The following is a 15379-nucleotide window of genomic DNA, read 5'->3' on the forward strand; positions in this document are numbered from 1 at the left end:
GCAGATTTTTAACAACCACAGAAAAGTCTTTATACTGACTGAATAGCCAGTCTACATGAAACCGGAAGTGAAGAACGAAATAAGAAAACATTCAAAATAAAAAGAAATAATGCCATCCAGATAACATTTTATTACTCTACCGTGTCAGTTTGTTGTGAAATAGCATATTGATCACAATTTACGCATGGCTGAAGATAATGACAAGGTAAAGAATGTCTCTTTATTGTAAATATCTTTTTGACTTTCAGTCCATTCTTTTAAAGTGGGTGGGGTAACGATTAAAGGATGTTTGGAACCAACGAATCTAACACAATACGTTTTACAATTAGCTGTGAATAATGAAATTTGTATCCTGCTGGAGCTAAATGTCACGGCATGAACTTGGTCACGTAAAGGAAGAGGTAGTTGCAATAGTCCAACTCCCTCCGGGTTGCTGGGAGTTGCAATAGCATTTCTTTCCGTTGTATCGGCCCTCTTAATGAAAACATTGGAATTTTGGAAGTGAAGGAATACAAAAATATGCATGCGTTATATGTCAATATATAGTTTAATGTGTATTCTTGGACATAACAACGAAAACTGCATTTAAATCCGTAATGTTTTGACAAAATACTTGCTAGACTTAGCTCCCTTTAGTAATCTGTTTCATGTACTGACCCTCTCATAGTATCAGCCCTTGTGATTGGTTGTTAAGATTTGATACTATGTGCACGTTCTTGTTCTAAAAATAGTAATGGTAAAACGAAACTCTTGCTCATTTTGTTGTTAAAATATTTTTACATTTTATTGAAAAATAAGCGGCATATAACACATTTGATAAAGCTACCACTTATCCATTAACAAAGTACTTACATGTGTGTTACATTATTTAAAACTCGTAGCATCCCCTGGAACAAACATGACCTACTTTCCAATGAACACTGGAAATCATGAGAATGATTGTCGTAATAGTCATGGATAACCATCAAATAAATAACAACTTCTAAATTTGAAAAACATCAATTTTCCCGCACATCTTCACGGTTTTTCGTTAAAGGGCCGATACTTTGAGGAGGGCCAATACTATGAAAGTAAGGGATAGTCCAAATATTATTCTGAAAATACTCGTATACTCAATTTTGACGCATTTTTTAGCAAAGCAAAAACAGCACTTATTTCCCAATTTTCATGAAAATGCCGCACATTTTTCCAATCCAAAGGGACCCGACCCCATTCCCAAAATGGTGAAAAAAAACACTGCCTGTTTATTTGAAGCTAGCATTTATTAATGTGGTGTTAACATTAACATTCCGTAGCGTACTTTGGATAACAAATTTAGTTATGCTCATTTAAGAATTTAACAATATAAAACTGAGATCCTGACTGATAATTAGGGCCTCGTTTGACACTGACTCAGGTTGGCCATCATCAACAGTAATAGTTTTGTTAAAGCCATACTTTGACAATGGCAGGCACCCATGAATAATTAAAACGGAAATGGCATAATTGATGGAACATTTTTTTTTAGCTTTTTCCAGAATTTATCAAGCCTGTTCTCTTGGTTATAATCAACTTATCAGTTTTATATGTTCACTTGCTAGTTACATGATTTTGGAAACAAATTGATGTTACTTTCTTTATCTTTCTTTATTTTGGTATGTTTCAGACAGCAATTGGGAATTATTTTTTTCTCCGATTTGGTCGGTACCATTTATGATTTATCGATACATTATTAAGAAGAAAGAAAATTGCTGATTGTTGACCAGATCCTTACTATTTGTGCTACATAACCCCCTATGATCTGGCTTTTGATCAGATGGTTATTTAAAACGTGTTAACTTCTGTTTTCAGTACTCCAGACGGAGTTTTGTGTCCAGTTTGCCGTCAGACTACAGCGATGTACAGCCACGGAATTACGATCCAGAATTTATATCAGCCATCAGTAATCAGATGCAGGTTCCGGACTCAATCCCAGTTCTAAATGGTGGAGACACTGGTACCACAAGTTTGTTATAAATTTAAACATTTAAACTGAATAACAATAAACACATATAGGAATGGGTGTTACTGCAGTTTTCTGCATTTCTTACCCTTAAATTGTGGATCCTATTATGAAATTTGCATCAAATGAGATGCAAACATGTTCTGATGTGGTGAATTTTAAATTATGAAGTGCTCACATAATTGCTTTGATGGGAATAATACATAATAAATGTTGTAATTCATTGAGTCTGTTCATTCTATCTTTTATATAAACAATACATTCAAATGAATGATGCAGATGCAGGAAAAAGAAATGCATGTACATATATATGCAAGTTAATAGCTACAGTACAGCATCTTACATGCTATTATTATTCTGGCCACAATCAGGACATTTGACCTTGTGGCGGGACACCTTAAATCAATCTTTCATTTCAGTCTGTTTGTAACGCATGCTTCACATGAATCATAGACATTTTTAATCAAATTCATTCCAACATTGATGATTAATGTGTTTATGCATTTTATAAACACAAATTTTTGTCTATTGTTATGGAAATAAACAGTTATGAGTTAATTAAATTATTTTATGCCTAATATTCAGTTTTTCTATTTAAAGGTTTGATGCAATTGACAGCCAATCAGGAAGTAGATTAGATACATGTATTTCACATTGAACAAAAGTCAGCTGATCCCCTGATGTGCACAAATTGTTATTGTAATTGCTAATTGACATGTGGATTTGGGAGTAAATGCAATAAGTACAATTTTCTTAAAATGACACTAAATTTAATGTCAATATCCAGGAACACAAATTACTCAGAAATGCATTTGTCTGTCTTTGATCAAATAACCTGTTAGAACCCTACTTTCACATGCTTATAATTCATGGGGACCACAGAAATTAAAGACTGATGTACATGTAAATCCTGGAATTTAACACACACGGTATGCGGTATATTTCTAATTTCCAGGCTGTGAAAACTGTTCATTAAATCGATGATGTTATGTTACGGATAATTTAATTGAACATTTTATATATTTTAATGAAATTTGTAGAGTTTGACATGCGCCGAGGATTGGACTGGCCAGAAGAGTCACAAGGGCAGCGCAGACACAACATGAATGTCCCCGAAAGAATAATGTTAGCAGGTAAATCGGTGTATTTTTATGTCCCCCACCACTATAGTGGGGGACATATTGTTTTTGCCCTGTCTGTTGGTTTGTTTGCGCCAACTTTAACATTTTGCAATAACTTTTGCTATATTGAAGATAGCAACTTCATATTTGGCATGCAAGTGTATCTCATGGAGCTGCACATTTTGAGTGGTAAAAGGTCATGGTCATCCTTCAAGGTCAAAGGTCAAGAAAACTAAATCAAAGCGGCGCGAAAGGGGACAAACACATTTCTTGTTTGTGTAAACTTTTGGGTCATATGGCCCTGTCTCAATCTCAAAAAGTTCATATTTTTCCGTATGAAATCCTAAATTCCCAATAAAAAGTTAACCAAACACAAAATAATTATAGTTTACTTTGTATTTCTTCCAACGGGTCGCATATAGCAGTCGGACTGTCCGTCTTTCCAGCATTCCATTTTCTGGAAGTTCTTTAGGAAATGCTTTTAGATAGTTTGATATTTAGCTCTGCTGTTTTCTGAGAAAACTCGAGGTTTTGTCATAGCCAGCTCGCCGTCCGTGTCATGCTAAAACCTTGACATAGGCTCTAAAATCAAAGTGCTTCCACATACAACTTGGAAACTTCATATGTAGATGCATTTTGATGAATTCTACATGCCACACCCATTTTTGGGTCACTAGGTCAAAGGACAAGATCATTTCTGACAAGCTTTCATTTATTCACAACTGCACCAACAGCCGAGCGTTGGCACCCGCTATGTGGTGCTCTTGTTGGTATGTGGGTCAACCTATATTACTTAAAGATGAATTGTGAGTTTCATTCAGGTCCTTTGATTATTGGAGAAGATATGGACCTTGCACTTCAATATTTTATCTATAATAACTGTTTTCCAGAGGGTCTTTTTACGAAATGCTTTCAGATTTTAAGCTTAGCATTGGTATGTGAGTCCACCTACATGACTTACAGATGAAGTGTGTTTTGTTCCATTCCATTAAGTTTTGGCAAATTAATGAGCCTTGGACTTGGGAATTTTTCTTAAAGTGACACTTTTTTCACAACTTGTTCAGATACTGTCCAAGGCCCCAAACTTTGTCAAATATCAATGGACTGTAACTTCCTCATAATGTTTTCAATTGGAATATAGCTGCTGTGTGGCTTCAAAGTGCAAGCATGATGTTTCACAAAGGCAGCCTTTGTTTATTTTTTGTAAATTGCAACATTTAGATAATTTCCTTATCTAGCTCTATTAGTTGAGCCTAAGTTATCATAAAGTTGAAATCACTTTTTATGACCCCGGATCGAATGATCGGGGGTATATTGTTTTTGGCCTGTCTGTCTGTCATTCCATCATTCTGTCACCAAAACTTTAACCTTACATTAAAGTTTTGCAATAACTTTTGAAATATTGAACATAGCAACTTGATATTTGGCATGCATGTGTATCTCATGGAGCTGCACATTTTGAGTGGTGAAAGGTCAAGGTCATGCTTCAAGGTCAAAGGTCAACAAAAAAAGCGGCGCATTAGGGGGCATTGTGTTTCTGACAAACACATCTCTTGTTTTTCAATTATAAAGTATTTGTAAGTGAAAAAACAACAAAGACGCCAATTTTAAAATGATGCCAAGTTTACCAAACCAAAATGTCTCGGGCCCCATTTAATGATTTTCAAAATGGTGAAAAAATAAACACTGTATATTTTAATAATAGTATAAACCTTTCTATCTTCACTGATTGCATCAAATAGTACAGAGACACTCTTCATTGATTCTTTTTCCTTGTGTAAACAGAACTTCAAGTTTTGATGTCAATGAAAACAGTTGAAAAATCTCTAGTGGTAATCTATCATGAGTCTGGGTTTGCCGGATCAGTACATTTTGTGGCAAATTGTGTGCTCAAGTGCAGCTCTGTTTCTGCATTGTGTGTCTGAATTTTTCATTCGACTGCTATTTAGTTTTGTCAGGCTGTCAAATGCTTTTCTTGTCAGCCTTCTTGTTACTTCTACTTGTTACTCCCGAACAATCAATCCTGACTATGATTGGGAGGCGCTGTCAAGAAAACTGTGTTAAGAATAAAATATAAGTGCAGATTAACAGATAAAAGTTCAAAGATAAAAGTGTGCAAGATTAAAAACATAGTAGGGTGGCTAAACTGTAACTGTCACCAGCCTATCTTTGAAGATATCTAGGCTGGGGCTGGACTTGACCTGGTATGGGAGACTATTCCAAAGTCTTAGGGTTCTCGGGAAAAAGGAGTTTAGGTGGTACTGTGTGCGGGAATGGGGGATCAAGAAGTTCAAGTTACGGGTATGGGTGAGGTGGTCATGGTCAACGTAAACAAGGTGGTACTGAATTTAATAGAGGAGGATGAGGGAGGTTTGGAGTCTGCGGCTTTCTTGGGTGGGCCAACCAAGCTCATTTAGCATATGAGTAACGCTACTCTGGAAGCTATAGTTGCTACAAACATATCTAGCCGCAGCTCTTTGGACACTTTCAATGTTGTAAGTTAGACTTTTCTGCCAAGGGTGCCGAATTACAGAGCAGTATTCTAGTTGGGGTCTAACATGTGTGAAGTAGGCTGTGGTTTTGATTTTCTTATTTTGAGTTTTGATGTTTCTCTGAATAAATCTTAGGGAATTTTTTGCCTTGGAGGTTGTGTTGTTTATGTGATGTGTCCAGTAGATCTGTAACGATTCGGTTCGATGTATCGAAAAACCGGTTCAACGCCGCCGATTCGATTTCGATACCAATACGGCCAATTTCGATTCGATTCACTGCAATCCCGATTAATCCGCATTTTAAACCTTACTTTCCAAATCTGTCGTCTAAACTTTCTTGTCATTTGTAATACGTCATGTGATTAGTCAATAGCCAATATGGCATCCAATGACTGAATGAAAAACATGCCGAGCCGGTAAAATGGCTTCTTCAACCACGCCGAAAGACACATCGTCAAAATTAAAATCAAAAGTATGGGAACATTTCAGATTTCGCGAAGGTTCTGATGCAAAGGCAACTTGCAAAACGTGTTTTGTTGACGTACGTAACCCTTATTCTGGAACCACTACAAATTTGAGGCAACACTTAAAGAGAAAAAACACTCGGTTGATATTTCAGATGTGAAATCTTCATCTCCAACGACAAGCTCTTTTAACAGTAAGCAAAAAAATCTGAGAATATCTCAACAGGAAATTTTGTTTAATAAACTTTTGCTTATAAAACAATGTTGCGTTTAAAATTTTTATTTCAAAAATAAAACGCTTAATATGTACAACATAATAAGTTAATAACATAAACAAAACATATTAATTCATTCCCTGGACAAACACAACATGAAATAGTTTGCAAAATACAACAATGTAAGCAGCATATAGTTTAATTTGAATCGAATCGAAAATAATCGAATCGGACCATTTGGTATCGAAATCGAATCGAATCTAATGATGGGTAATTGTTACAGCTCTAGTGTCCAGTTTAGGTCTTTTGAGATGGTTACTCGAAGGTACTTCCCAGTATCGGTGGATTTTAGGATTTTATCATGTAGGGTGTAATTGAAGATAGTGGGGTTCTTTTTGCGTGTGATCCTAAGTACCTCACACTTATCTGGGTTGAACTCCATAGCCCAGTCCCGCTTAGTCCATCCTTTCGTCAGTTTGCATGTGTCTTGTGATCCTATGTACACAAAGTGCACTTATTAATTTATGTTGCATCCTTTCCCGTGGGACTTGTACATCTTGTCAGATTGTTTCTGGTTTGAAAATTTCTTATAAAAACAACAACAGCTATTTTTGTATTCAAATAAAGAAAATAATATGTTTGCAAGGAAAAAAAATATTAAAACATACTCATCATCATTTATACATAACTGGTTATTTAAAAAACTTTGATTTTTTATTTTCAGACATGTTTGAAGTAGAATCAGGTTAGTTGGAGCTTCCTGATTATTAGTAGGATGGTATCAAGAATCACAAGGGGTGGTATATTATTTAAAAGGGTCTTTAAATGACTCAGGAGGGTCGTATCAAAATTAAGGAGGGTCCAGGGGTTTTTATCTGATTTTGGGGAAAGGGCCTTGCCTTTTTTTAGGGGAAAAAAATCTCACGAAATGCTGGATTTTGGGGGGAAAAAATCACGCGAAGCGCCAGATTTTGGGGGAAAATGATGAAAGTCTTAAATAATCAATTTAACATATTTTACTGTTTTTAAAACAAATTCAAGGCAACAGATAATTTAATTATGCAACATGTTCTATTTTCTACACTGGATCAGGTTAACTTATGTATTTAATGTTTTAAAAAAAAAGGTTTTTTGGGGGGGGGGGAATGAAATCTGGGGGAAAATTTACCTGCTGAGGGGAATAAAAATCCGAGGGGAAAGGGCCGATTTTCAGCGGGTAACAAAGAAGGAAAAAAAACCTGGGTCGTATAAAGATTCAAAAGGGTTGTTCAATGATTTAATTTGATTGCATTATGATTTAGGAGGGTCATATAAATTATAGAGGGTCATAAAATGATTAAGGAGGGCTGTAAAAACTGGTTAAATTTAGGAGGGTTGAATAAAGATTTAGTTGGGTAGTTAAATAATTTAGGATGTTCATATACATATTTAGAAGGGTGTTATAATGATTAATGAGACTCATTCAATGATATAAGAGGGTCGTTCAATGATATAGGATAGTTGTTCAGATTCAGAAATAATTAAGTGCATCAATATCATGCATACATAAATTGTAATGCATACATTTTAATATGCTGCACAATAGTATATAAGTTGTGCAACTTAAAATAAGTGATTTAACACTTTTAGAATGAATCGTGTTTGACATGTTCATGGGTATGCCATCTGGAGCACTGAATGTAGTTGACATGTTCGGAAATACATGCACCAACAAAATGCTTATTAATTCAGGGATTTTTTCTGTCTTTAGCAAGGACCTTTTAAAGGCCCCTTCTCCCCAAGAGAACAGCTCTTTTCCCAAATAGAATTTCTTTAAAATGATGTAATTTTACCCTTATTCCAAGCTTAGTTTGAGAATAAATTTCCCCTTTCTCAGTTTTGTTGATAATTATTTCTCCAAAAATGGAAATCAAGGCCCTTTCCCCAAATCAAAAAGCGCTGTAATTTAAATTATGTAAACTCAAAGAAGCAAATGTGCATGATATTATGTCAATTTATTAGATACAGATTGTTAGACATTTTAATGAGACCTTTCATGACTTAAATGTAAAAATAGAATCCTAGTAAAAAAAGGTTCTGTACCTTTGTGCTATAACTTTGAAAGAAGCATCGTCTCGATAATTTACAACCACCTCTCATATGCCCAAATAGGTCATTGCCACTATAAAGTGAAGACTACAATATTTGTCAAACAAAAGGTGATCGATAAGTCATTGTTGATCTCTTAAACTATTGGTTTTTAGGTGAAAACAGATTGAGATGTGATATTGATCTCTCGAACATTTTACTTTTAAGGGAAAACAGGTGAATGAGAAATAATTGTTGAACTCTTAAGCATTTTACCTTTAGGGGGAGGTCATCACATTGGTTCACGACAAGACTTTCACCTGAACTTTGATGGACTTCCTAGGGGAGACTACTACGAATCTGTCGGACTTCAGACCCCGCCAAGGACCCTAACTCTGGATGAGAGGTTTCCTTCCCTTGCTTCTGAGGATAATGATGAGACAAATAATGCAGAAACTAGAATACCAAATGGGTATGTCTTTAGTGCTTTTATTGCTTTGATCTTTTTTCCTCTTTGCAATTGCTCAGAAAGTACTGGATGTTACTAATCCAGTGTTTCAGGAATTACGTTTATTTGAATTAGGCGTTCATGGATGCCTTCTTAAAATCTCGATTTTTTTTTAACACATTAAAAGATTTATTTGTTTCTTAATTTTCATATAGTTAATCCATCAAGTACAAACTACGTAACAAACCAAGCATTATGCTTGGTTTGTAAATTACGTAGTTTGTACTTGATGGATTAAGTCCAGACTCCAGAGGCATCAAATGCTATCTTGTGTGTAGATTCAAATGTACTGATATCTTATTATAAATCTGATTTTTAAAAAGTTTTTTTTTTATTTTGGTCTGTTAGATGTCTGTAAAAAAGATTTCTGAACATTTAACTGTGTGACAGTGGACTGAAACTGTACTGTATAGCATTCTGGTGAATATTTCAGCAGGACTGTGGCTGTGAGAGATCCTGTGACACCGACATCAGAGATAATGATGTCAGAGGAGAGTTCACTTCAGTTACGCTCACAGGTAGAAGCGATATTCTGCCCATTTTTGTTCATTTTAGCCTTGTTCTGAGAAAACTGGGCTTAATGGATATGTGTTAAGTGTCATCCAGGATTAGCCTGTGCAGTCCCCACAGGCTACTCAAGGACGACACTTTTCACTTTTATCGAATTTAAGAAGTCTCTTTCAAACAATAATCCAGTTCAGGCAGAAAGTGTTGTCTCTGATAAGACTGTGCAGACAGCACAGGCTAATCGGGGGTTGACACTTTACACCTATGCTTTAAGCCAAGTTTCCTCGGAAGGAGTCTCCTTTTATCCTTCCCTGTCTGACAGACAAACTGCAAACATGCAATTACTGACCATTAAATGTTTTATAATTGTAATGTCTGTGACAGTGGACAACAGGGTTACAGGGTAATTGTTTAAGGTCACTGTCAATTTTAATAACTCTGACTTGCAATTTACCAGAATTATCCCCCTTTTTGAAGAAGAAAATTCATCTGAACTTTTGCGGGTTATAGCTCCATTAAGTTAGTTAAACAATCTTATTTTGTTGTATCTTACTAACTATTTGACTTTTACAGATTAGCACCATCAAATATTAAATCATAGTCATTATATCAGGTTACTGACAGAAAATGCATATTACATGTTAAAAAAAAGAATAGTCAAGCAGGCTGTCTTGGGACAGCACATGTTAAACAAGGAAAGTGACCAATGCCTATACAGGCAACTGAACAATAAACATACATGTTAGGGTGTGACTGTTGGAGTCACCCCTTTTAAAGGTAAATGTCAAGGCCTCTAGAAACTCACTAATGTAGAATAAATGACGTGGTTTCCGGATGATAACTCAAGATCGCTTATGCCTAGGATCATGTAACTTCATAAGTACATTGATCATGACTCGCAGATGACCCCTATTGATTTTCAGGTCACTAGGTCATAGGTCAAGTTCACAGTGCCAAAAAACGTATTCACACAATGGCTGCCACTACAACTGACAGCCCATATGGGGGGCATGCATGTTTAACAAACAGCCCTTGTTTTGTTAAATATTATACATTATACATGGGTGAAAGTGTTCCGTATTATTACGGAATTCCGTATTTTTTGGCTTCTCAGAGGTCGTTTTCGTGAATCATGTAAATCCGATGAGATTTTGTTGGGGGGGGGGGGGGGGGTAGGCAGTGTGTCCAGCAATGCCGATAAACAAAATGCGCTCGATTCCAGACGTGATAAATTGGTTTCCCACTGTTCTGTTAACCCATATCTATTTATAGATTTGACGCGGCCATTGCTTCTCTATTAGTCTATCCCCCTGGGCGTATTGCTCTTTAATTTCTCGTGAATCGTTCTATCCCTCTGGGCACTATTCGCCCGAAATAACATGTCTCCCGCAAGACCGCCCGCGCGTGCAGAAGGCAGCATGGCGTCACCTCATTAGAATATTCTGGCGAAACCTGCCGATAATTTACGATTCCTTTGTCTATGAAATGGTTTACCTCATGGAATTACTCGAAGTTAATCGGGAATCTGACTCGGTTTCCAAAAAAGCGTTTTGATTGGTTTACGTAAATCGGTCAACCAATAGAAATCGACGTTATGAAACGGTCTTATCTCTCAAAAAAATATGGCGGACAAGTCAAAATAACTACTTCCGAAACCAAAAAAACATGATCAAATCATGTATTTGCTTCCGGGGTTCGACAAAAAAAAGAACTTGAAAGTGATGTGAAAAACAAGTGGCGATGACAATGGCTCCATGAAAGAGACTCTCGTGGAGAGAAATGGGGAGATTGGTTTAACAAACAAACAAAAAATCATTCCGGGTAGCGCATATGATATTGTGATATCTGTTTCAAAACGATCAAGTACCAATCAAATGGGAAAAAGGCGTTTAAGTCTCACGCCGAGAACGTTACGCATGTGAAAAATTACCGGATTTGTAAATTAAATCATTAGTAAATAACTAGATAAGATATAAAAACAAATTACTTAAAAATACAAGACAGAAAATGTATTGCCAAAACATGTTAATTGATCTATATTATACTGTAAATATTTGTACATTGTGTATATAGTTGAGAAAGTTTAGTGTTATCTTAAAGATTTTGCCTATCACATTTGATCTACATGAAATGTTTAAGAAATAGATTGTGATATATTCTAGCCAAACTAACAGTTTTTTTCTGTTTTGAATCAGGTGAAAATTGAAAATACAGGTGTCTTTAAGCTTAGGAGAAGTGATTTCTTTGTTTCAAATAAGCTAAAATGCAGGAGCTTCCGGGGGCCAGAGGCCCCCTGGACCCCTAGCCAGGGCCCTTTGCCCTGGACCCACTGGGGGCCCTATCGGCCCCCAGATTTTATTTTCAGTATTTTGGGAATTTCCTACTTTCACCCATGTACATAGCTGAGTTAACATACAGTTAATAAGACCAAATCATTTACTTATAAAGTGGATTGTTTCCTTCTTGTTAACATATTGAAAGCGATATTTATCTCTCAATTATATGTTCTGGACCACATTCTTAGCTATGGAAATAGTGCCCCTTAAACCAATTCATTTTACATGTATATAGAGAATAGTAGGTTAGTGTTGATTATAGATTATAGGTTTATCATGCAAGGCTTAGAAAACAAAAGGCTCGTGCTTTTTAATTTTTGCAGAGCATGATAAACCTGATCTATAATCAACACTAATCTATTATTCTATTAGTAAGGTTTATTCAGTAAACCTTTTTATTTAAACAAATTTAGTTTAACTGGATAATTTCGCTGGATTTATGACGTTATTTTGTCGAAAAAATGATGTCCTTTCGTGCAGTGGTTTATAGCAGAAATTTGATTAACGGGGCTTTAATCAACCGAATTTCACTGTAAAAGTGGAATAAAATATGTTAATGCTGTATTGCCAAACCTAGTTAACTGAATATGCTATTTAATATTTTTGTTCTTATGTTTTCAGTTGCATCAGTTAAACAGAAGGCTGACAATGCTTGAAAAAAATCAAGACGTCATGGTGAACAGAGAAAGGCTAGTTTTTGGAGCGACATTCGGATATTTTATTCTCAAATTCATGTTTTGGTTTTTCCGCAGTAAATGACGGTTTCAGGGGAATGGACCAATGAAATTGCTTCTAAATATTCACTCCTTTTCGCTGATTTATATTTTGCTGGTGATTTTTTACCGAAAGAAATTAATTTCTGGTAAGTTGAAACTGCCTCTGGCCTTGCATTATTTGAAAAATGCCTGGGACCATCTGTTTGCTTGAAAAAAGGAACTTAAAATGTATTCTGTATCTATAACGATAAATGTGTGCTTACACTTGATAATTGAAATTTCAAAGATGGCCTGTATACAACAATTATCTCTCAATGACTATTAAAGGGGAACAATGTTGTATTGCAATACAAGTGACTGATAAAGTAATATCTGGCTTAAGAAATTTCTATTTCACTTAGTCCAAATAAGAAAGACAGTGATTTTGGGCACTTTAAATGTCAGGCATTGTAAGAAAGTCAAAAAAAATTTGGAACAGTACCCCAATGCAGCGCTATTTTAAACAATTAAAATAAATAAAAAGTTTTTTTTTTTATCTTTTTCCTCCTGAATAAAATGCCATAAGAACATAAAAATGAAATAAAAACAAATGTAACCAAAGTATATATGTGTAATCTTTCATCATCTTACACATGTAGTGTTATTAAAGACATTGTAGTGTTACCTGATGACAAATTGTGCACATTCCCAACCGTACTAGAGCTAAAATCCAGGAATTCTAGGGATATGATTTATCTTTCCACTTACATCAGTTGGAGTGCTTCACAGTGTTACCTCAAATACTCTTTTTTTTTACCACAAGAAAATAAAACTCCTCCAGCCTTTGGTTAAGAATTGATTTCAATTGATCCAAAAACTCAAACATCACATGCCTGCTTACGAATCATAACCCAACTTTATTTGCTGTGTTCCCCATGGCGTGGTGGATATGTTGTCCGCTTGTGACCGGGAGATCACAGGTTCGATCCCTACTGTGGTAACTTCCTTAGATTTCCCCTATTGACACTAATAACTGATTCTTGTCCAGAAAACTGACTGAGAGTGTTTCAAATAAGAAGTAGTACCTTCAATGCAATTGAGCTAAAATAAATAGGTTTACACTAAATACTCTTATTTACCACCATAAGCTCCTCCAGCTATAAAGGATTTATGTCAATTTATCCCAAAACTCAAACATCAAATGCCTGCTTAAGAATCATAACCAAAAGGCATATGCCCAGAGGTCTTGTATTTGGCATGTAAGACTGTATGGTGATACCAGACCAATTCTTTTCAAATAATGTCCCAAAGGACTAAATTGGCTTACCCTGGAGGTGACTTGTTTTCCTTATATATGTTGTGTAGTTAAAAAAAAATCCACAATATTACGCTGTATTAAGAGTCTTGATATTGTTTCAATTATATTTTAGCATTATGTAGTTGTCCTGTACTAAATTTCTTTAAATTTTTCACCTGGGATCAAGCTTTTGGGGAACACATCATGGTATATGTAAACTTGTACAGAAAAATGGCTGTACAAATCACAAGGCCCATTGGTGTAGTGGAGAGTAAGATCATATTGTGGCAGCCTGCTTGAAAGTGGATCAAACTTACAAGTTATCTAATCCTGAATACATTTTACAGGCAAAATGAAGAAAAATATTTATTATCTTCATCAAATTTTCTCAGAACATTGTGTTCTTTCTTCTGACCTGGCTTCAGAAACATCATAATAGTTGCTGGGAACATTATAGTTTCTTTGTGTCTGAAGTTGGCCACCTATGGCCAATGGCCCTTGCTTCCATATTTGTAAACTATCCTCTCTGTAACCAGTAATGTTTCATGTTAGTGAATTGTTAATGTAATGAAGATTGTCATAACATTCACTCAATAACAATTTATTCATTCTTAAATTAGTCATTTATGATATCTCAAAACTTTGTTATTTTACCTTTCCATTTGATTTGTTATATAACCATTGAAGAAGAATCAAGTTACTTCATAGACTAAACTAATTTTTATTGCAGATTTACATTTTTGTAAAAAAATTAAACAAGATAATATTATTGATGGTCCTTGGTTGAACTTGATATTGATGTTTAAAAAGTATGCAATTGTAATTGGTCTGTTCTCTGAACTGTCCATTGTTATTTTGACCTTGAACGATTGAATATGTTTTGTGTAGATAGATATAGTATTAACATTCTTGTGATCTTTCTTTGTGTGAAAAGCTGCGGGATATTGACTGCTGTATACGAGTAAAACAGCTGTGTTAATGTGTGTACTTTTACAGTATAATATGATGTTGAATGCTATTCTTAACACATTACTAAACAATAATTAGTGCTGAAACAAGACTATATACATTAACAGATTTCCGTTCAAGTCTTTAATCCCTGTTATGTTATTCAAAGATTAACTTACTTTCTGGGCTCTTGGTAAGTAGAAAACATAGTTGTTATTTTAATTGTCAATATACATGTATTATATTAATATTGTTCTCAAAATAATAAGAATCATCCTGCGCTGTTGCTTTGATTTAGCCATTATCATTTGGTTGGCTTCACTGTTTACTGATTTTGTTATAAAGCAGATACGGATAACTTATAGTCTTTAAAATGCTCATTTTTATATAACTTGACAACATAAAAGAGTTAGGAGTGTAAAGTGGTGGTACATGCTTAATGTCTTATCATTATTGCAAACTCTGTGCAATCAATTTTGATTCATTCTTTATTTTTCATATAATAAAATGTGACTTTTATGCATGTGAAATTGTGGTTTTATTGAACACCTGTAAGTATTAATGTAGAAGGGTTAGGTATAAGGAGAACTTATACTGCCTTACTATATGAGCTAGCTTTTATATCAACGCTGTAAAGTGTCTGTCTGATTTGGACCCTGGAGGTCCCGAGTTCGATCCGCAGTGTGATCAAGGATTTTTCTGGCTGAGTTACATTAATTTGAGCACAATTAAGTCAAGAGTCAGCCTC

The 15379-nt window shown here is 35.1% G+C and overlaps 1 protein-coding gene across 2 annotated transcripts; it reads left to right on the forward strand.

Annotated features, from left to right (window-relative positions):
• Positions 1-31: 31 nt before the first annotated feature.
• On the forward strand, positions 32-15150 carry LOC127857881 (uncharacterized). Of its 2 annotated transcripts, XM_052394599.1 has the most exons (7): positions 32-205; positions 1831-1975; positions 3022-3114; positions 6998-7018; positions 8623-8812; positions 9282-9366; positions 12313-15150. In XM_052394599.1, exons 1-7 carry the CDS (start codon positions 185-187, stop codon positions 12448-12450), a joined length of 693 nt encoding a protein of 230 aa, XP_052250559.1. In that variant the 5' UTR covers positions 32-184; the 3' UTR covers positions 12451-15150. The 2 variants fall into 2 exon arrangements, with proteins under 2 accessions (XP_052250559.1, XP_052250560.1); XM_052394600.1 differs by lacking the exon at positions 6998-7018 and having other exon boundaries at positions 34-205.
• Positions 15151-15379: the final 229 nt, after the last annotated feature.

The sequence above is a fragment of the Dreissena polymorpha genome, chromosome 14, assembly GCF_020536995.1.
Source record: "Dreissena polymorpha isolate Duluth1 chromosome 14, UMN_Dpol_1.0, whole genome shotgun sequence".
Lineage (NCBI taxonomy): Eukaryota > Metazoa > Mollusca > Bivalvia > Myida > Dreissenidae > Dreissena > Dreissena polymorpha.